Source organism: Melospiza georgiana, chromosome 23 (assembly GCF_028018845.1).
Source record: "Melospiza georgiana isolate bMelGeo1 chromosome 23, bMelGeo1.pri, whole genome shotgun sequence".
Lineage (NCBI taxonomy): Eukaryota > Metazoa > Chordata > Aves > Passeriformes > Passerellidae > Melospiza > Melospiza georgiana.
Window position 1 is genome coordinate 7,165,750 of NC_080452.1, and position 25,186 is coordinate 7,190,935.

Consider the following 25,186-nt stretch of genomic DNA (forward strand, 5'->3'; position numbering starts at 1 on the left):
TCCCCATGGGGCTGGGGAAGGTCCCCAAATCCCCTCTGGGATGGGCAGAACGTCCTAAATCTCTGCTGAAACACCAGCAGATCAGCAAGGGAGGGTGATAAATGTGAATTTCAGGTGGTTTTTTTAATGGCAAAGTTCAGGTGTGAGCCCAGAGCTGGGGTTTGCTCAGGGCAGCACCCGTGAGGGTTGGCAGCAGTGTTTGCTCAGCCTCAGCGAGGGGCTGGGGCACAGGAGTGGCACGGTGACAATGACACTGCTGTTATCAGCACAGGGGGAGGGCCCTGGAGCCAAACAAACCTGTGCTGGTTCCACCTCTGCTGCCCTGCAAACGCTGCAGCAGCTTCTGCTGGGCTGCAGGGAGCACCTGCGGGTGAGTCCTGGCTCCCAAATCTCCTTTTCCCAACTCCTGTCCTCCTAAATCAGCCCCCTGCAGGTGAGTCCTGGCTCCCTGAGCCTCCCAAACTTCCCTGAGCCTCCCAAATCTCCTTTTCCCAATTCCTGTCCTCCCAAATCAGCCACCTGCAGGTGAGTCCTCCCTCCCTGAGCCTCCCAAACCTTCATTTTCCAACTCCTGTCCTCCCAAATCAGCCACCTGCAGGTGAGTCCCGGCTTCCTGAGCCTCCCAAATCTCCCAAATTTCCTTTTCCCAACTCCTGTCTTCCCAAATCAGCCCCCTGCAGGTGAGTCCTGCCTCCCTGAGCCTCCCAAATTTCCCAAATTTCCTTTTCCCAACTTCTTTCCTCCCAAATCAGCCACCTGCAGGTGAGTCCTGGCTCCCTGAGCCTTTCCAACCTTCCTGAGCCTCCCAAACCTTCATTTTCCAACCCCTGTCCTCCCAAATCAGCTCCCTGCAGGTGAGTCCTGGCTCCCTGAGCCTCCCAAATCTTCTTTTCCCAACTTCTTTCCTCCTAAATCAGCCACCTGCAGGTGAGTCCTGGCTCCCAAATCTCCTTTTCCCAACTCCTGTCCTCCCAAATCAGCCACCTGCAGGTGAGTCCTGCCTCCCTGAGCCTCCCAAATCTCCTTTTTCCAGCTCCTGTCTTCCCAAATCAGCTCCCTGCAGGTGAGTCCTGGCTCCCTGAGCCTCCTAGACCTCCCGAATCTCCTTTTCCCAACTTCTTTCCTCCCAAATCAGCCCCCCGCAGGTGAGTCCTGGCTCCCAAATCTCCTTTTCCCAATCCCTTGTCCTCCCAGATCTGCAGCTCAGGTGATTTCCCCGCCCAGCACATTTCCCTGTCTGTGTTCTGTGGAAAATTTAAGAAGTTAAAAGAGGAATGAGTGGAGTTGGGGTGAAGTTCATCACGTGCTGCAGTTTTACCTGCAGTTGGGATTTCTCATCCGTGGCTGATCATGGTTTTTCCTTCAGGGATTTGTTTTCTCCTGGGAGGGTGTGGAGGGGGAGGAGAGCTCTGTTCCTACCTGCAGGTAAGAATTCCAGCTCTGCTCCACACTGGGATTCCCAGGCAGGTGGATGGATCCCTGCTGCCTCCCCAGAGCTCTGCACGGCATAAAAGGGGAAAAAAAAAACAACTTTTAATCTGTGTGAGGCATCTCTCACTCGATGTTTGGGGTTTCTTTGGGGATAATTCCCCCTCTCTGAGCTCTCCAGACCCCAGAGCACAAACATCACACCCCCCTTTAGGTCTGAGTGCCTCAGTTAATTTTTCCTTGTGACTCTGGGAGCTGAAATTCCTCATCCTGGGGCTGGGCTCCAGCTGGGCACCCCCTGGCACATCCTGTGTGGAGCCACATCCGAGCAAGGTGGGCTGGAGGGATGCTCAGGCTGCCTTTGAAGCTGCCTCTGGTGATCAAAGCAAACCATTCCCCCTCTGTTTTCCCCTCTCTTTTTGCTGCTTGACCTCAGGCAAGGCGTTCAAATGTTGAAAGGAGGGATCTCTGTGACAGTTGAGGGGATTGAACGTCCCCAAAGGGGAATAATTGGTATTTATTGAGTGGCACTGAGCTCAGAATTGGCATTTCTCCACAGAGAGAAAGTGATGGAGTGATGGCTGAGCCTCACCCTCACCCTGCCAGCCTCCCCCAGCAACAAGGAGGGAGAGAAAAGCGACAAAACTCTGCCTGCTGTGCCTGCCTGCACACACCTGTGTGGTTTTGGGGAGCACTGATCTCACCTCCTCGAGGTGTTTTTAGTAAATTTTGCTGTTCTGGGTGCTGGGGGAGCTTGGGGGGTTTCTGTGATTTGGGACTGAGAGGCTCAGCCCCTGTCCTGTCCCCGTGCCGTGGCCTCTCCCCTCTGGGGAGAAGGGAGCAGTTACAGGGCAAATAAATGACTCAGTGTAATGAGTAAGGTAATTGCCATTTGCTGTTAGATGAGGCTAAAGTGGGTCAGGTTTGTTTGTGAAACTCCACGGAGGCGCTGCCTGTTCTCTGCACCCCGTCCTGGGGCTGGAGATGGGGTTCGGGTGAAATCACCTCCCCCAGAGCCTGGGAGCAGCACTGGGGTGTCCTGGTCACCAGAAAGGGATGAAATTGGGTGAAATTTCTTTCCCCAGAGCCTGGGAGCAGCATGAGGATGTCCTGGTCACCATTCTGAGATGGGGTTTGGGTGAAATCACCTCTCTCAGAGCCTGGGAGCAGCACAGAGGTGTCCTGGTCACCATTCTGAGATGGGGTTCGGGTGAAATCACCTCCCCTCAATGCCAGGAACCTGCAATGGGGTGTCCTGGTCACCAGAAAGGGATGGAATTGGGTGAAATCACCTCCCCCAGAGACTGGGAGCAGCACAGAGGTGTCCTGGTCACCATTCTGAGATGGGGTTTGGGTGAAATCACCTCCCCCAGAGCCTGGGAGCAGCACAGGGGTGTCCTGATCACCAGGCGGGGATGGAATTGGGTGAAATTTCTTTCCCCAGAGCCTGGAACCTGCACAGGGGTGTCCTGGTCACCAGGGCTGTGGGTTTTGGTGACATTTCTTCCCCCAGAGCCTGGGAGCAGCACAGAGGTGTCCTGGATGGGATTTGGGTGAAATTGCTTCCCCCAGAGCCTGGGAGCAGCACTGGGGTGTCCTGGTCACCAGGCAGGGCTGTGGTGGCCTCTGGGGATGACCCTGTGTGGCTGCAGGCACTCCCCTGATCTTGGAGGGTTAGAGTTAGGTTTAGGGTTAGTTTGAGTGATTTCCCTGTGAGAGGAGACCCCAAACCCTCTGTGTCTCTGCCATCTGCATGAGGTGCTCATACAAGACAGAGAAGTTAATCCTCCAGGGCAGGATTGGGTTTTCCCAGACCCTGTCTCACCTGTCACAAACCCTTGGGGACAAACCTGCCCGGGATGGAGCTTTCATCCTTCCACCTCTCCTGGACCTTCCCCAGCCTGTTGGGATGAGGACTGTCCCTTTCAGCAGTGACACATCGTGGTTTTACCCCACAAACACTTGGAGATAAACCTGAGATGGAGCTTTCCATCCTCCAGGGATGGAGTTTTCATCACCTACCCCTCTCCTGGACCCTCCCCAACCTGTTGGGATGGGCACTGTCCCTTTCTGTGGTGACACATCCCTGTGGCGCTTGGTTTTACCCCACAAACCTTTGGAGATAAACCTGGGATGGAGCTTTCCATCCTCCAGGGATGGAGCTTTCATCCTTCCACCTCTCTTGGACCTTCTCCAGCCTGCTAGGAGGGGAACTGTCCCTTTCAGCGGTGACACATTGTGGTTTTACCCCACAAACCCTTGGAGATAAACCTGCCAGGGATGGAGTTTTCATCCTTCCACCTCTCCTGGGCCCTCCCAGGCCTGTTGGGATGGGCCCTGTCCCTTTCAGTGGTGACACATTGCAGTTTTACCCCACAAACCCTTAGAAATAAACCTGTTAGGGATGGAGTTTTCATCCTTCCACCTCTCCTGGGCCCTCCCAGGCCTGTTGGGATGGGCACTGTCCCTTTGGTGGTGACACATCCCCACAAACCCTTGGAGATAAACCAGGGATGGAGCTTTCATCCTCTCCCTTGCCCCTCTCCACCCTGTTGGGATGGGGACTGTCCCTTTCGGCGGTGACACACCCCTGTGGCTCCTGACTTTAACCCATTCCCTGCTGTGTTTAACTCTCTCCCCACAGCCCCCAGCCCATGAGCAGGAGGAGCAGCCTGCAGTGGATCCCTGCCTGGGCTCCCCACAAGAAGAGGAAGAGGCACAGACGGTTCCTTGGCCGTTGATAAAATGGGAAGCAGCGTCTCGCCAGCAGCCCGGCACGGGAAGCTCCGATCCTCGCCTGGGGGGCATCCCTGGGGGCTCTGCAGCTGGCAGGACACAGCCCTGTGCCACTGAGGGGTCGGGCTGGGGACAGCATGTCCTGGCAGAGCCGCAGCACCCAGCTGCTGCTGGTCAACTCGCTGACCTTCGGGCTGGAGGTGTGCCTGGCCGCTGGCATCACCTGTGTGCCACCGCTGCTGCTGGAGGTGGGCGTGGAGGAGAAGTTCATGACCATGGTGTTGGGTAGGCAGCTCTTGTCACCTCTCTGAGGGAGATTTTGTCACCTGTGTGATTGAGGGGTGGTTTGGGTATGGAGGAGAAGTTCATGACCATGGTGTTGGGTAGGCAGCTCTTGTCACCTCTCTGGTGGAGATTTTGTCATCTCTCTGAGTGTGGGATGGTTTGGGCATGGAGGAGAAGTTCATGACCATGGTGTTGGGTAGGCAGCTCTTGTCACCTCTCTGAGGGAGGGGTGGTTTGGGTATGGAGGAGAAGTTCATGATCATGGTTTTTGGGAGGCAGGCAGCTCTTGTCACCTCTCTGGTGGAGATTTTGTCACCTCTGTGATTGAGGGATGGTTTGGGCATGGAGGAGAAGTTCATGACCATGGTTTTGAGTAGGCAGCTTTCGTCACCTCTCTGAGTGTGGGATGGTTTGGGCATGGAGGAAAAGTTCATGATCATGGTTTTGGGGAGGCAGGCAGTTTTTGTCACCTCTCTGAGGGAGATTTTGTCATCTCTCTGAGTGTGGGATGGTTTGGGCATGGAGAAGTTCATGACCATGGTGTTGGGTAGGCAGCTCTTGTCACCTCTCTGATGGAGATTTTGTCATCTCTCTGAGGGAGAGATGGTTTGGGCATGGAGAAGTTCATGACCATAGTGTTGGGCAGGCAGCTTTTGTCACCTCTCTGAGGGAGATTTTGTCACCTCCCTGAGGGAGATTTTGTCACCTCTCTGAGGGAGGGATAGTTTGGGCATGGAGGAGAAGTTCATGACCATGGTTTTGGTGGGGTAGGCAGCTTTTGTCACCTCTCTGAGGGAGATTTTGTTGCCTCTCTGATGGTTTGGGGGTTAAGGGCTGGTGGCGAGGAAAGGATGTTTTGAGGTTTGGGACAGAGGGAAGTGTAGCCATGATATTTTCTGAAAAATCCTTTCCTTAGATTTTTTCAGAAAATATCAAAAAATCCTTTCCTTAGGATTTTTCCTCCTGACAAGCTGAGAGGCCTCAGGAACAAAATGTAAACAATAATTATCTGCTGCTGTGAAGTGCAACAGGTAGATCTGTAATTGGCATCATGCAGTTGTGTCTAATTAATGGCCAATCACAGATCTGTGCTTGATCTCATGCAGTTGTTTCTAATTAATGGCCAATGCAGTTGTTTCTAATTAATGACCAATCCCAGATGCACCTGTTGCATTCCACAGCAGCAGATAACCATTGTTTGCATTTTGTTCCTGAGGCCTCTCAGCTTCTTGGGAGGAAAAATCCCAAGGAAAAGATTTTTCAGAAAATATCATGGCTACAGGGAAGGATGTTTCTGGTTTTTTTTTGTTGAACCTTGCAGTCTGGAGGGTGGGGATGAGTGAGGGCAGGGAGAGAGGGGCTGTGACCAACTGCAAGGGTGGGGAGGGTGACCGTGGGGGTGAGTGATGGCGGGCAGAGGGGCTGTGACCCAACCTCCCAAACTGAGCAAACACCCCTTTTAGGAGTGCCCACAGAGCAGCCGTGTCCCTGTAACACCCCGTGTCTCTCTCCCAGGGATAGGCCCCGTGCTCGGGCTGGTTTTCGTGCCTCTCATCGGCTCGGCCAGCGACCACTGGCGCAGCAGCTACGGCCGCAGGAGGCCTTTCATCTGGGCGCTGTGCCTGGGCGTGCTGCTCAGCCTTTTTGTCATCCCCCATGCCAGCAGCCTGGCCGGCCTGTGCGCCCTCAACCCGCGGCCCCTGGAGATCGCCTTCCTCATCGTGGGCATCGGCCTGCTGGATTTCTGTGGCCAGGTGTGCTTCACCCCTCTGGAGGCCCTGCTCTCGGACCTCTTCCAGGAGCCGGACAACTGCCGCCAGGCCTTCTCCATGTACGCCTTCATGGTCAGCCTGGGGGGCTGTATCGGCTACCTGCTGCCCGCCATCGACTGGGCCTTCCTGGCGCCCTACCTGGGCAGCCAGCAGAGCTGCCTCTTCGCCCTGCTGGCCCTCATCTTCCTCGCCTGTGTGCTGGCCACGCTGTTTGTGACAGAGGAGGCCGCGCAGGGGGATCTCCTAGACACGCCAGCACTCAAGGACGTGTCCCCGAAGCCACCAAAGGCACCAAAGGCGTCCCTGTGGTGCTGCTGCTGCTGGCGGGCGGCGCGGGGGCCGTGCCTGCTGCAGGGCAGGCGGGTGCTGCAGGCCGGGAGGAAGCTGTGCCTGCTGCTGCCGCGGCTGCACGGCCTCTACTGCCGCATCCCCAGGGTCATCCGGCGGCTCTTCGTGGCCGAGCTGTGCAGCTGGATGGCCCTGATGACCTTCATGCTGTTCTACACGGATTTTGTGGGCGAGGGGCTGTACCACGGCGTGCCCAGGGCCAAGCCGGGCACGGAGGCCAGGCGGCACTACGATGAAGGTGAGGAGTGTGGGGGTGTCACGGACCTGAACGAGACCAGACTTTCTCTGGAGAAAGAGGTTCTTTACTAGGGAAGATAAAATAATGCAGCAAACTAAACCAATGTTGCAGACACATTTTATGAAAAATGCTTTCCTTGGGATTTTTCCTCCTGAGAAACTGAGAGGCCTCAGGAACAAAATGCAAACAATGGTTATCTGCTGCTGTGGGATGCAACAGGTGCATCTGGGATTGGATCATGGGGTTGTTTCTAATTAATGGCCAATCACAGTCAGCTGGCTGGGACAGAGAGCTGAGCCACAAACCTTTGTTATCATTCCTTCCTATTCTATTCTTAGCCAGCCTTCTGATGAGAACCTTTCTTCTATTCTTTTAGTGTAGTTTTCATGTAATATTTGGGGTTCTCCCCAAAAAGCAAGTTTCCAAAAAGAAGAACCCTGGCCTGTGGTGGTGCTCACAGGGGTTCTTGGATGAGGGAAGAGACGAGGATCTGACTCCATGTTTCAGAAAGCTGATTTATTATTTTATGATACATATATGATGTATATATATTATTCTATTCTTATTAAGAAACCCATTGTTTTTATAGACACAGCAGGATATAATTTATCCTCCAATCCAAACCCCATCACCATTGGCTAATTCAGAAACCACCCTTTGATAAACAAATCTCCATAGCACATTTTACCTGTTCACAATAACAGGTGCAGCAAGAGAAGATAAGAATTGTTTCTTGTTATTTTCCTGGTCTCACAGCCCTCCCCAGGACAATGCTTGGCAAAGTTGTGCCTCTCTCTGTGGCCAGAGAGCTGCTGCCACATTGCCTGGGGTAAAAACGTTTCCTGGGAGCTGGGGATGGGCTCAGCTCTGGTGGTAATTAAAAAGAAAAACAAAAAAGAAACAAAAAGCTGCAGGTAGGTCAGGAAAGAACATTTTCCCATGGCTCCCAGAGCGTGGCACGAGGTTGGGAAACACCTCCTGGTTCTTCCAGTGCGGATCTGGCAGGGCAGCCCTGGCCTGGGGCTGGCAGGATGGAGCTGGCTCTGTCTGCAGGCTCTGCTGGGGAGCTCCTGGCACTGCCCTCTGTGCTGAGAAACTTAACTCCATGTTTCAGAAGGCTGATTCATTATTTTATTATATATATATATATATATATATATATGAAAAGAAAATGATCTATTAAAACTAAAGAATATGTAATATATATTTTTAGTATATATATTATATATATACACTAAAATATACATATTTATATTTTTAAAAATATATTTTTATATCTTTTTAATATATATTAATATATATTAATATATATTTAAATTAGTATAAATATATATTATATATCTATATATGTATATATTTTTATATATTTATATATATACATATATAAATATAAGTATATCTATGTATCTATAATATGTATCTATATTTATATCTATACATATAAATATATATTATATATCTATATATGTATATATTTTATATATTTATATATATTCATATATAAATATATAAGTATATCTATAATATCTATAGATATTATAGATATAATATTTATCTATATTTATATATATAAATATATAATATGTATCTATATTTATATACATATAAATCTATATATTTATATATAGATTTAATAGATGTATTTAAATATATAAATATTTATTTAAATTAATAAAAGTATATATATTTTTAGTATATATATATATATATATATATACTAAAAGAATAGAAGAAAGGATTTCATCAGAAGGATTGAAAGGAAAGGAATGGAATGATAATAAAATCTTGTGACTGACTAAAGAGTCTGAGACAGCTGACTGTGATTGGCCATTAATTAGAAACAACCAATCCCAGATGCACCTGTTGCATCCCACAGCAGCAGTTAATTCTTGTTCCCATTTCGTTCCTGAGGCCTCCCAGCTTCTCAGGGGAACAATCCTAGCAAAAGGGATTTTTCAGAAAATATCATGGCTGCAGCTCTCCCCTCCCTTCCCAGCGAGGGGTGAGGGTGCTCCCACCCTTGGCGAGCAGGGTGTTTTAATTCTTTAATGTCTTTAATAAATTCAGGGGTGCTCTGTAGCGCTGGGGTGGATTTGCTGCTCCTTCCCTCCGCTCTGCTGGGAGTTTCCCACCTCCAGCTGCTTTTGGGAGCCCTTTCCCAGCTCTCAGTGCCTTGGAGCTGCTCACAATCCTGCAGCTGCCACATCCCAGGCTGGGACCCTCACCTGCCCACAGGTGTCACCTGCTGTCCCATTTTCCTGCCACAGCCTTCAATCCCTTCCTAACCACCCTTTTGGTCTCCTTAATCCAAATATTTCCTTTTGGAGGCGCCTTCCCGCAGTTGTGCGCCGGAGGGCCCTGCAGCACAGTGCCCCTTTGTGCTGGGTGTCTGTTTAACTTCCAGCTTAATTATTATTTAACACTCGCGCTGCTCAGGTGCCAGCAGGTCGGCCCTCCGTTGTGCTGCCTGTCATAGGAACACGTGCTGGGTAACGCTCCCTGCTCCAAAGGGTTAATGGCTTTAATTCCCTGAAATCTGAGCGATCTTTGCCGAGGGTTAAGGTCCGGGATCGCCCCCGGATGCAGCAGTTTGGGGCACGCTCTGTACTTTACCTTGGCACGGTTCCTCCTTTCCTTTGTTCCGCTGCTGCCTCTGGCATCAGATAACAGCGGATCCTGGGTCAGGCGGAGGTGGCAGCACCTGGGGGCAGAGCGGGCAGACAGGGGGTGCCAAAGGCAGGGGTGGCATTTGGGGATCCCAGGTGTGAAAAACGCCAATCGCTTGTTTTAAAATTTTAAAATTTAAAAATTTTAGTAGTGATAAAGTGGTTATAAAAATAGTAACACAATTAGAGTAATAATAATTTGGACAATTTGGATTAGGACAATACGAGACAATAGAGACAGAGAGATATGGACAGTCTGGGGACGTTTTCAGGGCAGCACGAGCCCCAAAAAGGCCCCATGTTAACAGAGGATTAACCCTTAAAAGCAACAGCCTGTGGCATATTCATACACCTCATCCATGATGCATAAATTCCATTCAAACACAGGATTCTGTCTGGGCAGTGTCAGCTTCTTCCTCTGAATCCTGACGGCACCTTGAGGCGGGAAGAAGTTCATTTCTCCTGATAATGGAGCAGTAAATTGTCTTTCTCTGAAAGATTCAGGTGTCCTGTGGCTGCTATCTCAGTGCCAGTCCTTTCTTTAAAAAAGTATCCTACATAGCACCGTTTTTATTTTAACAATTTTTATAACCTAAAACTATATTTACCACACTACTTAAGAGAATTAACACAGCATCACTTTCTAACACAACACATACAACATTCATTTGGATATTTGCGAAAAGCCAATCATAAAGTACATGCATTTTTCACACCAGGGGTGCTCAGGAGGGAGGGAGGGGGCTCTGGGGGTGGCTGCTGCAGTCCTGGAATTTTCTGGGTGATGCTGCTGTGCTGCAATTCTGGAATTTTCTGGGTGATGCTGCTCTGCCCCCTGAGCCAGCCCAGCCTGCCTGGGCTCTCTGGGCCTTGGGAGTTTGGGGCTGAGGCAGAGGGAAGGATGTTTTTTGGGGGTTTGGGACAGAGGGAATGATGCTTTTGGAGTTTGGGACTGACAGGGAAGGATGTTTTTGGGGTTTGGGACAGAGGGAATGATGCTTTTGGAGTTTGGGACTGACAGGGAAGGATGTTTTTGGGGTTTGGGACAGAGGGAATGATGCTTTTGGAGTTTGGGACTGACAGGGAAGCATGTTTTTGTGTTTGGGACTGACAGAGAGGGAGGGATGTTTTCGGGGTAAGATCTGACAGAGGGAGGGATGTTTTGAGGTTTGGGACTGACAGGGAGGGAGGGATGTTTTTGGGGTTAAGGACTGATGCAGAAGAAAAAATGTTTTGAGGTTTGGGACTGAAGGAAGGATGTTTCTGGAGTTTGAGACTCACAGGGAAGGATGGTTTTGGGGTTTGGGACTGATGGAGGGGAAAAGAAGTTTTTGGAGTTTGGGACCAAGGGAAGGATGTTTCGGGGGTTAAGGACTGCTGGAGAATGAAGGATGTTTTGAGGTTTGGGACCAAGGGAACGATGTTTCTGGGGTTTGGGACTGACAGAGAGGGAGGGATGTTTTTGGGGTTAAGGACTGATAGAATATTTTGGGATTTGGGATCAAGAGAAGGATTTTTTTGGGGCCAAGAGAAGGATGTTTTGGGGGTTTGGGACAGAGGGAAGGATGTTTTTGGGGTCTGGGACAGAGGGAATGATGTTTTGGGGTCTGGGATAGAGGGAATGATGTTTTTGGGGGTTTGGGACAGAGAGAAGGATGTTTTGGGGTTGGGACAGAGGGAAGGATGGTTTTGGGGTCTGGGATAGAGGGAAGGATGTTTTTGGGCTTTGGGACAGAGAGAAGGATGTTTTTGGGGGTTTGGGACAGAGGGAAGGATGTTTTTGGGGTTTAGGACCAAGAGAAGGATGTTTATTGGGGTTTGGGATTGAGAGAAGGATGTTTTTGGGGTTTGGGGCCGAGGGCAGCATCCCTGGCTGTGTGAATCGGGGGCAGCCAGGGCAGTTTCTGTCCCCTCTCCCCTCAGGTGTGCGGATGGGCAGCCTGGGGCTCTTCCTGCAGTGCATCACCTCCATCTTCTTCTCGACAATCATGGACAGGCTGGTGAAGCGCTTCGGCACGCGCGCCGTGTACCTGGCCAGCGTGGTGTTCTTCCCCGGGGCAGCCTGTGTCATGTGCCTGTCCCACAGTGTCACCGTGGTCACCATCTCCGCTGCCCTGACCGGCTTCACCTTCTCTGCCCTCCAGATCCTGCCCTACACGCTGGCATCCCTCTACCACCACGACAAACAGGTGGGGATTGCTCCGGGGCAGCCTGGCCCTGCAGGTTTTCAGGTTTTTTTCTTGTGTTTTAGGGGAATTGGTCTGGTTTAGTTATCCCTGTGTAGATTCTGCAGCTCTGCCAGCCTGAGGGGCTACAAAACGCAAAGACTTTCAGCCCTCACAGCTTTCCAGTTTCCATCCATAACACCAGGATCAGTAAAATGAAAACCCAGGCTCTTCCCTCAGCTCCATGGAAGAGAAACCTTGTGAGACTTGTGACACACAACTGTGTCTCCTTGTGGAGAAGTCCTAGAGGTTCCAGCCTGAGGGGCTACAAAACCCAAGGATTTTCAGCTCTCACAGCTTTCCAGTTTTCATCCACAGCACCAGGATGAGTAAAATGGAAACCCAGGCTCTTCCCTAAGCTCTAAGCAAAAGAAACCTTGTGAAACTTGTGACACACAGGCCTGTCCCACAGATGTTATCCTTGTGGAGAAGTCCTAGGAGGTTCCAGCCTGAGGGGCTACAAAACTCAGACATTTTCAGCCCTCACAGCTTTTTAGTTTTCATCCACAGCACCAGGATCAGTATGGTGCTGATAATGGAAAACCAAAAATGGAAACCCAAGCTCTTCCTATTCCCTCAGCTCCAAGAAAAAGAAACCTTGTGAGACTTGTGACACACAACTGTGTCTCCTTGTGGAGAAGTCCTAGAGGTTCCAGCCTGAGGGGCTACAAAACCCAGACATTTTCAGCCCTCAGTTTTTTAGTTCTCATCCACAGCACCAGGATGAGTAAAATGGAAACCCAGGCTCTTCCCTCAGCTCCAAGGAAAAGAAACCTTGTGAGACTTGTGACACACAACTGTGTCTCCTTGTGGAGAAGTCCTAGAGGCTCCAGCCTGAGGGACTACAAAACCCAAAGATTTTCAGCTCTCACAGCTTTCCAGTTTCCATCCATAACACCAGGATCAGGAAAATGGAAACCCAAGCTCTTCCCTAAGCTCCAAGGAAGAGAAACCTTGTGAAACTTGTGACACACAGCCCTGTCCCACAGATGTTATCCTTGTGGAGAAGTCCTAGGAGGTTCCTGAGCTGCACGCTGGATTAATGGGAGTTCCTCTTGTGCTGCAAATGCAGAATTAATTTGTGGTTTGAGAGCAGCTCTTTCATCCCGGGGGCAGTGGTTGGCTGTGCTGTGGAAGGAGGAGTGGGAGTTGTTACCACAGGCATCCAGATGTTGCCATTGAGCAAACCCGTCCCAGCTGGCACCAGGGTGGGAATGCTCAGCTTGGCAGGAGCTGCAGCCTGGCTGGGATGTTTTTATCAATGGCATGAAACCCAAACTGCACGGGCTGGGAGGGGAAGGCCACATTGCCCAAGGCAGGCAGGGCACAGCTGGCTCTGCTCCCTGCTGCCCTTGGTGTGAACAGATTCTCTGTGGGAACACTCAGAGACCTCACAGCTTGAGCAGGGCGAGCAGAAAAAGGGTGAGAACGAAAAGATTTTGGTTCTCTCTGCCCCCTTTTTTTTTTTTCCTGGCTGGAGTTGAGGAGGGTCTGGGCAGGCAGATGGAGCAGCTTGGTTGAGGTTTGGGGCAGAGCTGAGAAAAGAGCCCTTCCCTGAGTTCCCAGGGCTGCTGGGTCCCAGCTGGTGGCACTTTGAACCATCCCAGATGAGAATGGGCTGCTCGTGATGGACTCTGGGTCTGGGTTCCCAGTCACCCACCCCACAAACCCCAAACATTCCTGTTTTATTCCTGGTTTTTTCCTGGTTTTTTCCTGTTTTTTTCCTGTTTTATTCCTGTTTGCACTGCCCTGGGTGTCTGATATCCCCCAGCAGGGCCTGGTGTGAGCGTGCTCACAGGGGTCCCAGGATGAGGGAAGAGATGAGGATCTGACTCCATGTTTCACAAGGCTGATTTATTATTTTATGATATATATTACATTAAAACTATACTAAAAGAATAGAAGCAAGGTTTCATCAGAAGGCTGGCTAAGAATAGAAAGAATTATACTAAAGGTTTGTGGCTTGGATCTCTGTCCCAGCCAGCTGACTGTGATTGGCCATTAATTAGAAACAACCCCATGAGACCAATCCCAGATGCACCTGTTGCATTCCACAGCAGCAGATAACCATTGTTTGCCTTTTGTTCCTGAGGCCTCTCAACTTCTCAGGAGGAAAAATCCTAAAGAAAAGGATTTTTTATAAAAGATGTCTGTGACAGCCTGGCCCTTCACTCCTGCCCTGCCCCAGCTGATCTCAGTACAAACCCCCAAACCATCCTGTGGCAGCCAGTGAGGAGGTGACAAAAGCACAGAGTGTCCCCAGGCTGGCTGCTGAGCCCCAGGGGCTGAGCACAGGCAGGCCTGCGAGTCAGGGCTGCTCTGGGTGCTGTGCCAGGGGGGCAGAGCCAGCCTGGGGCACTCAGAGCCCTTCTCACGTGGGCCAGGCTCAGGCTGGCACTGCCCTGAGCACACACACAGCTCTGGGTTTGCTGCCCTGCACAAAAACAGGGCCCCCTTGGAGTGCCAGATCCTTCCTCGCTCACCTCTGAGAGTCCAGCTCTTCCTCACTCACCTCTGAGAGTCCAGCTCTTCCTCACTCACATCCCACAGTCTCAACTCCTTCCTCACTCGCCTCTGAGTTCCAAATCCTCCCTCACTCACCTCTTGAGTCCCAAATCCTCCCTCACTCACCTCTGAGAGTCCAGCTCTTCCTCACTCACACCCCACAGTCTCAACTCCTCCCTCACTCACCTCTGAGTCCCAAATCCTCCCTCACTCGCCTCTCAGAGTCCAAACTCCTTCCTCAGTCACCTCTGAGTCCCAACTCCTTCTTCACTGACCTCAACTCCTTCCTCACTGACCTCTCAGAGTCCCGGGTCCGTCCTCATCACTTCCCAGAGTCCCAGCTCCTTCTTCACTGACTTCTCAGTCTCCCAATTCCTTCCTCACTCACCTCTGAGTCCCAAATCCTTCCTCACTCACCTTCCACACTCCCAGCTCCTTCCTCACTCATCTCTCAGACTCCAACTCCTTCCTCACTCACCTCTGAGAGTCCAGCCCTTCCTCACTGACCTCACACTTCCAGCTTCTTCTTCATCAGTTTCCAGAGTCCCAGCTCTTCCTCACTGACCTCCCAGAGTCCAAACTGCTTCCTCACTCATCTCTAAGACTTAAGCTCCTTCCTCACTCACCTCCCAGACTCTCAGCTCCTTCCTCACTGATATCTGAGTCCCAAATCCTTCCTCATCACTTTCCAGAGTCCCAGCTCCCTCCTTAGTCACCTCCGAGAGTCCAAACTCCTTCCTAACTGACCTCAGAGTCCCAAATCCTTCCCCACTTATCTCTCAGAGTCCCAGCCTCTTCCTCACTCATCCCTGAGTCCCAAATCCTTCCTCACTGACCTCTCAGAGTCCCAAGTCTCAACTCCCTTTTCACGCATCTTCCAGACGCCCAGCTCCTTCCTCACTCAGCTTTGAGTCCAAATTCCTTCTTCACTCAGCTTTGAGTCCCAGCTCTTCCTCACTCACCTCCCAGAGTCCAACTCCTTCCTCACTGACTCCTGAGTCCCAAATTCTTCCTCACTCACATCCTAGAGTCCAAACTCCTTCCTTATTCACCTCCCAGACACTCAGCTCTTCCTCACTCACCTCTGAGTCCCAAGTCCTTCCTCACTCACCTCCCAGAGTCCAACTCCTTCCCCACTGACCTCTGAGTCCCAAATCCTTCATAATTCACCCCCCAAAGTCCCAAATCCTTCCTCGTTCACCTCCCACACTCCCAGCTCCCTCCTCACTCGCTCCCTGTTCCCCACAGGTTTTTCTCCATAAATACAAGAGGAAAGAGGAGGAAGACTCCGCTCTGCTGGACAAGAAACCCTCCTTCTCCAAGGGGCTGCTCCCCAGCCAGAAGCTGTCCTACCAGAACGGCCATGCTGGGATCCTCTTCTCCTCTTCCTCCCCCTCCTCCTCCTCCTCCTCCTCGCCAGCCTCCCCTCAGGCCGGGCCCAGCTCTGCGCTGTGCGTCAGCTCCTCCTGCGACGTCTCCCTGCGGATCATGGTGGGCGAGCCGGAGCCGGGGGCTCCCGGCCGGGGGATCTGCCTGGACCTGGCCATCCTGGACAGCGCCTTCCTGCTGTCCCAGGTGGTGCCCTCGCTCTTCATGGGCTCCATCGTGCAGCTCACCCAGTCTGTCACGGCCTACATGGTGTCGGCCGCCGCCCTCGGCCTGGTCGCCATCTACTTCGCTACCAAAGTTGTCTTTGACAAGGGTGACATGGCCAGGCACTCTGTGTGACACAAACAGCTCTGTGTGTGTGTGTGTGTGTGTGTGTGTCTGTGTGTGTGTCACAGGGTGACAGGACACTGGGTGTGCCCACAGGGCCACTCGTGTGGCACTGGCTGTCCCCGGCTGGCGCTGCCAGCTCTGGGGTTAATCTCAGGTGTAAATAAGAGGCTCTGGGCCGTTGTGCTCAGGGCCTGAAGGGCTTTCCAGAGGTGCCTTCAGCAGAGGGAGGCACGGCACAGCAGCACCAAAGGGTCCTGCAGGGGGGAAAGGGAATTGGGGTTTCCCTCTGGTGATAACGGGTCGTGTTCCTGAGCAGGAGCAGCACTGGGAAGGGATCAACCACTGGCTTTTCGTTTTCTTTCTCTTTTCTTTCTCTTTCTTTTCTTTTCCTTTCCTTTTCCTTTTCCTTTCCTTTCCTTTCCTTTCCTTTCCTTTCCTTTCCTTTCCTTTCCTTTCCTTTCCTTTCCTTTCCTTTCCTTTCCTTTCCTTTCCTTTCCTTTCCTTTCCTTTCCTTTCCTTTCCTTTCCTTTCCTTTCCTTTCCTTTCCTTTTCCTTCCCTTCCCTTCCCTTCCCTTCCCTTCCCTTCCTTCCCTTCCCTTCCCTTCCCTTCCCTTCCCTTCCCTTCCCTTCCCTTCCCTTCCCTTCCCTTCCCTTCCCTTCCCTTCCCTTCCCCTTCCCTTCCCTTCCCTTCCCTTCCCTTCCCTTCCCTTCCCTTCCCTTCCCTCCTTCCCTTCCCTTCCCTTCCTTTTCCTTTCCCCTCTCCTCCTTTTTTGTAGTTTTACCCCATTTTTTGAGCAGTGGGGCACTGGGGGAGATTTCCTGGGGGACAAAAGCAGTGTGGAGGCTGAGGTTTGCCAGAGGGGGTGCCCAGGTGCACCCCCACATTCCTGCCCTCCCACCTCCATCCAGGAGAAAAGTCCCCGTGCCTTGTTCCTGGGAAAAACAAGGATCATCCCATTAGGACCAGTTCCAAAAGGTGACTTAACCTTTACCTATGTACCGGCTTGCGTCAGACAGAGAGAACTTTTTATTTTTTGGTTTTTTTAATGATTGTTTTTACCTTTCCTCACACACTTCTCAGTCTCTCCTCACCTCAGTGCCTGCGTTTGCTCTCTCCCCTCATGGATCCAGGCTCTTGTGCCTCTTCCACGTGTGGCCCCTAAAAGGAGCTGCCACACTCCAGGGGAATCAGCCCCAGAGGGGTCCCCAGGCCCCAGAGGGGTTCCCAGCCCCCAGAGGGGTTCCCAGCCCCCAGAGGGGTCCCCAGCCCCAGAGGGGTCCCCAGCCCCCAGAGGGGTCCCCAGCCCTGGGCCAGTGAGGCAGAGCACGAGGAGCTCTCCTGGGGGAGCTCTCCTGATGAGTTAAACTCACACCTGGAGCTGCTCACTGCCCGTGCCTCCTTGGGCTTTATGAAATGTCTTTTATTGCCAGTCAGGAGTCCCTGATCTCACAGGGGCAGAGCAAAGCTCGGTCAGAGTGGGGCAAAGCTCCTCTGCCGCCCTGACCAGGGCCCAAAGGGCCCTCCAGGGATGTCCAGGCTCTTCTGGCTCCCATCCCTCCAGGGATGTCCAGGCTGTTTTCCTGTCCCATCCCTTCAGGGATGCCCAGGTTGTGTTCCTGACCCATCTCCAGGTTCTTTCCTGTCCCATCTCCCCAAGGATGCCCAGGTTGTGTTCCTGAGGTTCTTTTCCTGTCCCATCCCTCCAGGGCTCCCCAGCTTGTTCTCCTGAGGTTCTTCTCCTGTCCCATCTCTCCAGGGATGCCCAGGTTTTTCTCCTGAGATTCTTTTCCTGTCCCATCTCCTCAAGGATGCCCAGGTTTTTCTCCTGAGGTTTTTTCCTGTCCCATCCCTCCAGGGCTGTCGAGCTTTTTCTCCTTACCCATCTCCAGGTTCTTTCCTGTCCCATCTCCCCAAGGATGCCCAGCTTGTTCTCCTGAGGTTCTTCTCCTGTCCCATCTTTCCAGGGATGCCCAGCTTGTTCTCCTGAGGTTCTTTTCCTGTCCCATCCCTCCAGGGATGTCCAGGTTGTTTTCCTGAGGCTGTTTTCCTGACTCATCTCTCCAGGCCTGTCCAGGTTGTTCTCCCGACCCATCTCCAGGTTCTTTTCCTGACCCATCTCTCCAGGGATGTCCAGCTTGTTCTGGCTCTCATCCTTCCAGGAATGCCCAGGCTGTTCTCCTGAGGCTGTCCAGCTTGTTCTGGTTCCCGTCTCTCCAGGCCTGTCCAGGTTGTTCTCCTGACCCATCTCCACGTTCTTTTCCTGTCCCATCTCCCCAGGGATGCCCAGGTTTTTCTCCTGAGGTTCTTTCCTGTCCCATCTCCCCAAGGATGCCCAGGTTTTTCTCCTGAGGTTCTTCTCCTCTCCCATCTCCCCAGGGATGCCCAGGTTTTTCTCCTGAGGTTTTTTCCTCTCCCATCTCCCCAGGGCTGCCCAGGCTGTTCTGGCTCCCCTCCCCAAGTCCCTCCCCTCTGTCAGCAGACCCCGAGTCCCCCTGCTCAGAGCCATTCCCTGTCCCCACATTTGTCCCATCTGCTGCTGGCAGCTTCCAGGAGGAGCTGGCCCACATCAGGAACGATGCCAAGGCAGGAGGAAAGGCTGGATTGCTGCTGGGAGCACACAGACTCCAGCCCTGCCTGCCCTAAACGAGCTGTTGGGGATTATTTTTCATTTTGTGGAGGTGTGTGGGCAGCCAGAGGCACTGGAGGGTGCAGTGTTGCTATTTTGGCCGAGTTTTGTCAGCCTGTTCCTCCCCTGCTGTCTGAGCCGCGCCCTCAAAGCTTTGGGATCGTCCCTTTCCCGTCAGGGGTCAGCGTTTCTGGTTTTATTTTTAATTTTTTGTCTCAAATTAAAGGCTGCCAGCCTCCCTTTCCCACAGGGCTGGCTCGCAGCTGTTCTGGGGACAGATTTGGCTCTGCCTGCACCACTTCAGAAACATTTGGGGGTCTGGGCTTCCCACCCTGAGCTCTGCAGGCTGCAGCAGGAAGGATTTGGGACAAAAATCCTGTTTTGAGCTGGGGTGCCCTGGAATAAATTCCCCCCCTGCCCCAAGGCTGAAAACCCCTTTGTTTGGAATATTTTCCCTTTATTTGGAATATTTATTATATTCCCTTTATTTGGAATATTTCTCATGTAAATGTGAGGAAGTTTCCCTGCACAGAGGCTGCCCTGATGCTCAAATGCTTTTGATAATTTAAAGTGCCTAAAGTGCTTCCACACTGAGCTTCAGGTGGTGAGAAAGGGCTCAAATTCTTCATTTCAGGTGGTGAGAAAGGGCTCAAATTCTTCATTTCAGGTGATGAAGTTTGATAGAAAAGGCCTCAAATTCCTCATTTCAGGTGAAGGGGTTTGGTGGGAAGGGGCTCAAATTCTCCATTTCGGGTGGTTTGGTAACAAAGGGCTCAAATTCTTCATTTCAGGTGATGGGAAAGGGCTCAAATTCTTCATTTCAGGTGATGAAGTTTGATAGAAAAGGCCTCAAATTCCTCATTTGAGGTGAAGGGGTTTGGGGGAAAGGGCTCAAATTCTCCATTTCAGGTGAAGGGGCTCAAATTCCTCATTTCAGGTGGTTTGGTGGAAAGGGGCTCCAATTCTTCATTTCAGGTGAAGGGGTTTAGTAGCAAAGGCCTCAAATGCCTCATTTCAAACCCCCAGTTGATAAAGCAGAGATAAAGAGAGGGGCAGAGCCAGGGCTGATAATGGGAGATCAGGGTGAGGGAGCAGGAAGACGAGGAAATCTTCACAAAATTGGCTTTTTTGGCTTCTTCTAAGGAACTTTCTGTGTCAGGATCACATATTACACCAGCAATGGATGTTTTGGTCTGGGTAAGAGCATCCCTTACTTCTGTTACTGATATTCCCTGTGTGACCACAGAATTTCTCCAGGATTTGCTCCTGTTTGGCCGCAGATTTGGGTGTGAGCTGCTCAGAGCTGTGAGCAGGAGCTTTTCTCTTCCTCACAGGTGAATTTGGAAGGTGGAGGAGGGATAAATTGTGTAAATTCCCTAAGGTAGGGAAGGATTGGGGGGATGGATGGATGGATGGATGCTGGTTTTCCTTTTTGAGGTCACATCCTGCCCGTGAGACGTCCGTGGTTTATTTATTTGGTAGAGTGAATATTTTGTATACGGGCGCGAGAGGAAGGCTTTTATGGCTTTTATTATAAAATTTTTATGGAAAAAGAGGGGGGAAAATAAAAATGTGTGGAAAAAGGGAAAATGCGTGAGCTGGCCACAGGAGGGCGCCGCCAGCACGCGGGGAAGGAGTGGGCGTGGCCAGGGAATGACGGACAGCGCGTGGGCGTGGCCGAGGAATGACTGACAGTGCGTGGGCGTGGCCGAGGAATGACTGACAGCGCGTGGGCGTGGCCGAGGAATGACTGACCGTGCATGGGAGTGGCCAATGAATGACTGACCGCGCATGGGCGTGGCTAATGAATGACTGACAGCGTGTGGGCGTGGTCAATGAATGACGTGTATGTATGGGCGTGGCCAATAAATGATTGGCGGTGTGGGGGCGTGGTCAGAGAATGACGGACAGGGTTGGGGCACGGCCGATTATTGAGGGGTGGAATTAGGGGCGTGGCCAATGGATGATGGATGTGGTTGGGGCGTGGCCAATGGATGATGGATGTGGTTGGGGGTGTGGCCAGTGAATGAGGGGAGGGGTTTAGAGCTTGGGCTCGGCCGAGGAGCGTGGCCTGGATGTCACTTTTGGGATGGGGATAGGCGGGAGCAAGGCCAGGGGGCGGGGCCAATGAATGGGTGGGGCGGGGCTTTAAATGGGAAGGAGTGATGGGGCGGGATTAGGGCGTGGCCGGGGACAAAGGGGCGGGATGAGGGTGGGGGAGATGATGGGTGGGGACATGGGCGTGACCACAAGGCAGGGGCGGGGTTAATGTTTTATGGCTCCACCTAGATTTAAAATCCCCACTTCGGACTCTGGATCTCCCTTGTTTCAAAACCCCACACCTGGATCCACTTGGGTTCAAAGCCTCCCGCACACCTGGATCCACCTGGATTTAAAATCTCCACTTTGGATCCGCGTGGATCCAAAACCCCCCGCACACACCTGGATCCCCCCGGATTTCAGCGGCACCCTCTCTCCCTGCCGGGTCTCTCCTGCTTCTCCCGGAGCTCCCTGGATCGCTGCCGGTGTCACCGAGCAGCGCGGGGAGCCAGCGGCGGGGGTGGCGGGATCGCCTCCGGGAGCTGCTCCAGCGGGGACCGGGTCGGGCCATCCCGGTGCCCATCCCGTGCCCCTCCTGGTGCCCATCCCGGGCTCTCCCGGTGCCCATCCCGTGCCCCTCCCGAACCCTCCCTGCTCCTCCCGGTGCCCATCCCGGTCCCATCTCCCGTGCCAATGGCATCGGCGGGCGGGGCGGTCCGGGAGCCGCGGGCGGCGGAGCGGGGTGAGGGGCGCGGGGGAGCCGCTGCCAGCGTTGCCAGAGCCAGGACAGTGTGAGCGGGCTCGGTGTGCCCGGCTCCGGCTGCCCCGGGCTCGGCGTGCCCGGCTCCGGCAGCCCCGGGCTCGGCGTGCCCGGCTCCGGCTGCACCGGGCTCGGTGTGCCCGCCGGGGCTGCGGTGGAGCCGGAGCCTCGCTCGTCCTTGGGATCCCTTTGCACCGAGGGATCGGCACCGGCTGAGACCGCGGGGTTTGTCCCAAAGGCTCGGCGAGCCCCGGTTCTGCCCGGTCCCGGCGGTTCCCGGTGTTTGTTGGCGTTTCCAGCTCCGCTGCTCGGTGCCTGACCTTGGGCCGGTGCCGCTCTCCGTGTGCCCGGGCTGCTCGTGTGCTCAACCCGGGGCTCGGGAAAACTGCGGGGACACAAACGCAAAGGGAGATTGGGGAATGGAGCTGCAAGGACACAGCCGGGGTTCGTTCCCTTGCGGTGGCTTTGGGGTGGGTTTGCCAAGTGGATTGACACGGCAGTGACACCTGTGCCAGGTGCCTGTTGGCACGGAATGTGCCACCTTGTCCCACAGCGCTGCTCTGCCAGCTGGGGCAACCTTGGAGGGATGGGTCAGGAGAAGAACCCCAGGAAAACAGCCTGGGCATCCCTGGAGGGATGGGACAGGAAAAGAACCTGGAAACGGGTCAGGAAAACAGCCTGGGCATTCCTGGAGGGATGGGACAGGAAAAGAACCTGGAAACGGGTCAGGAAAACAGCCTGGACAGCCCTGGGACAGGAGAACAGCCTGGGCATTCCTGGAGGGATGGGACAGGAGAACAGCCTGGGCATCCCTGGAGGGATGGGTCAGGAAAAGAACCTGGAGACGGGTCAGGAAAAGAGCCCCAGATGGGACAGGAGACCCAGGAGCAGAGCACTCCAAGAACCCGCCCAGGGCTGCCCCGCTCACAGTCCCAAGGCAGCAGCTCAAGCTCTGCTCCCTCCTGCCCTCTGGCCGCGCTTTATTCCGCTGCCAGCTCAGCACAGGGCTGTGCTCCCTGAGGAGTTCGGAGCTGAATTCAGCTGTCCTGGAGGGATGGAGATCCCCAAACCGCTCTGGAAAATCAGGTTTAGGGACACTCTGGAAGAGGCCAACAGGAGCCTTGGGTGGCCAGAGGGGGGAGGATTTCTCTGCAAAGAGAGGAGATGGAGAAGAAAATATAAAAGATCCTAAAACTGGAGTGGGGCTGCCTGGAAGAGGTTGCTCAGAGCGCAGGTTTGGGCTGTGATGGAAATGTGAAGCCTGAAGGCTGAGATTGGCCTGAGCAGCTCCTTGCCTCCGTGTGACAGTGACAGTCCCTGCTCGCTGTGACCTGGTGCAGAGCTGGGAGTGCCCCTGCTCCTCGTTCCTGGCAGCTTTGGCACCACTCAGGGGTACTTTCCTACAGAGAAGAGCATTTATGTGGCACCCAGAGCGCTCCAGAATTCCCTCTCACAGCTCTCAGGACCCTGAGGAGCTCTGATAACAAGGACTGGCCCGACTGGTTTGCAGCTCCGCAGAAATCTCATGGAAAAAGTTCTTGAGGGGTTTGGACAAAGGTTTGTTTCCATTTCTGCGTTAAATACGAGCAGATCCCTGTGCCCTGGGTGGTTTGGTGCTGCAGAGCAGGACAGGGACAGGCAGTGGATGCTCTGGGGGTGCTTGGGCATCTCCCACCCAGCCCCTGAGCCCCACAGGGCCTGGGCGGTCTGTGACAGTCACCAGGGACCCCCTGAGTGCACACAGCTCCCACCTGGACACCTGAGCTCTGTCCCAGCTGTTTGAAAACGGGGGGTTTGTGTCGGAAAGGAAAGGAAAGGGAAAAGGAAAATATTCAGTGCAGTCGATACACCAAGGGCACCATGAGGAGGAGTCCGGGCACACCTCCCGTGCGGCTTTAACGAGTAATCCTGACTCCGTGTGGAGCCAGAATCAAAGGATTCCCTTTGTTTGGGCCCAGCTTTGCTGCAGCCGGGCTGGGGCTCTCTCTGCGCCGTGCCCGGGGCTGGCAGAGCTGCCTGGGCACAGCTGAGGCGTGTCTGGGCACCGTGAGCATCCCCAGCAGCTCCGCGCTACCCGTGCAGGTGGGCAGCTCCAACCCGGCCGGGCTGTGTCGGGGCGTGCTCCTGCCCACACCTGCAGCCTCTCAATTAACAGATCCCAATTAACTCCTGGCTCATCGGGAGCCGTGCCCAGCGCGGAGCTGCCCCGCGGCGTGGGTGGCACGGGGAGGATTGAAGGTTCCTTTGTGTGTTTGCACCTCCAGAAACTCCCCAGAGAAGTTTGTTCCTGGGGGGACTCGGCCTCTCTGCTGCAGGAACTCGGTCAGGCCGTGTTTTTCCAGCAGCAGACTCTTCAAAAACAAAGGCCCTGCCAGGTTCTGCTCTTTCCTTTCCTTTCCTTTCCTTTCCTTTCCTTTCCTTTCCTTTCCTTTCCTTTCCTTTCCTTTCCTTTCCTTTCCTTTCCTTTCCTTTCCTTTCCTTTCCTTTCCTTTCCTTTCCTTTCCTTTCCTTTCCTTTCCTTTCCTTTCCTTTCCTTTCCTTTCCTTTCCTTTCCTTTCCTTTTCCTTTTCCTTTTCCTTTTCCTTTTTCTTTTCCTTCTTTGTTGAAAGGTCGAGGTTTGCGTGTTTGTTTTCTCCTTTGGAAATGTTGGGGAAAATTAATCCACAAACATCAGAGGTTTATGTCCAAAAAGGAGACAGAGGAGTTCTTTGGCTTTATTTGAATAAAGGGAGAGGCCATGGGGCATTCCCCGGGGATCTCCCGAATTTTTGGAGGATGCAGCCTCCTTTTTATCCCAATTTCCCACATCTCCCTTCTCCTCTTTCCCCATTTCTGAGGTACCTGAGAGGTTCAGACTTCCTAAAACACCCGATACCAAAGATTCCCATCTAATGCACAACCCTCCCTTTTAATTCTTACAGAATTTAGGGGTTATTCCCCATTTCTGAGGTACAGACTTCCCAAAACATCTCATACCAGAGACTTCTCTCTAATGTATAATATATAATAAAGAGAAATAAAATACATAACAATAAATAAAAATATATATAAATTATATATATATAATTTTGTATATATATTCATATATATAAAAATATATATATATAAATTTATATATATAATTTATATATTTATATATAAAAATATATATAAATTATATATAAATATAGAATGTATAATAAATAAAATAAAGCCATTAAAATAAATATAAATAAGTAAATGAGGAATTTAAAAAATTTAAAAATGTTAATACAGTACTACAAATTAATACAGCACAACTTTCCAACATAACACACACAGTATTCCTTTTAATATTTGTCACCTGTCACCTGGTGTGTGTTCCATTGTCATCTGTCACCTGGTGTGTGTTCCGTTGTCACCTGGTGTGTGTTCCATTGTCACCTGTCACAGGGTTTGTGTTCCATTGTCACCTGTTACATGGTTTGTGTTCCACTGTCACCCGGTGTGTGTTCCATTGTCACCTGGTTTGTGTTCCATTGTCACCTGTTACAGGGTTTGTGTTCCATTGTCACCTGGTGTGTGTTCCATTGTCACCTGTCACAGCTGCGCAGGGATCTGCTGCTCACTGGGCAGGTTGTTTTATCTATTCCACAACCAATCCTCCCTCCAGGAGATATCTGCTGTTAATGAGCCATTAATTATTAATTATCTGCTGTTAATGAGCCAGCGAGTGTCCCTGCATGGCTGATCCAATCCCAGCACCCCATGGGCAGATGCTCCGCCCAGGGGAGGAGCCAAGCATTCCTACCTGGATCCAATCTGAGCTTTGGGGCACCCCAGCAGCCTCTGCCCCCTGCACTGCCAGAGGAGCAGCTT

General features: G+C 52.3%; 2 protein-coding genes across 8 annotated transcripts in view; both read left to right on the top strand.

Moving 5' to 3' along the window:
• The window catches only part of SLC45A3 (solute carrier family 45 member 3), a 39,504-nt gene extending 23,188 nt beyond the window's left edge, over positions 1-16,316 (top strand). For 2 of the 3 annotated variants that reach the window (XM_058039780.1, XM_058039781.1), the window contains 4 exons: positions 4,073-4,449; positions 5,965-6,807; positions 11,397-11,662; positions 15,452-16,316. In XM_058039780.1, coding sequence (XP_057895763.1) covers positions 4,302-4,449; positions 5,965-6,807; positions 11,397-11,662; positions 15,452-15,931 — 1,737 coding nt within the window. In that variant the 5' untranslated portion in view covers positions 4,073-4,301 and the 3' untranslated portion in view covers positions 15,932-16,316. Of the gene's footprint in view, positions 1-4,072; positions 4,450-4,977; positions 4,997-5,964; positions 6,808-11,396; positions 11,663-15,451 lie in introns of those variants that run through there. The other variant, XM_058039782.1, reaches the window with a different exon arrangement.
• An 844-nt stretch (positions 16,317-17,160) lies between these two features.
• On the top strand, positions 17,161-20,139 carry LOC131092833 (uncharacterized). 5 transcript variants are annotated; one of them, XM_058039759.1, is made up of 6 exons: positions 17,161-17,603; positions 17,813-17,861; positions 17,912-17,947; positions 18,151-19,216; positions 19,341-19,373; positions 19,459-20,139. In XM_058039759.1, exons 1-4 carry the CDS (start codon positions 17,452-17,454, stop codon positions 18,883-18,885), a joined length of 972 nt encoding a protein of 323 aa, XP_057895742.1. In that variant the 5' UTR covers positions 17,161-17,451; the 3' UTR covers positions 18,886-19,216; positions 19,341-19,373; positions 19,459-20,139. The 5 variants fall into 5 exon arrangements, with proteins under 5 accessions (XP_057895742.1, XP_057895738.1, XP_057895737.1 ...); XM_058039755.1 differs by having other exon boundaries at positions 18,151-19,373; positions 19,417-20,139; XM_058039754.1 differs by having other exon boundaries at positions 18,151-19,373.
• Positions 20,140-25,186: the final 5,047 nt, after the last annotated feature.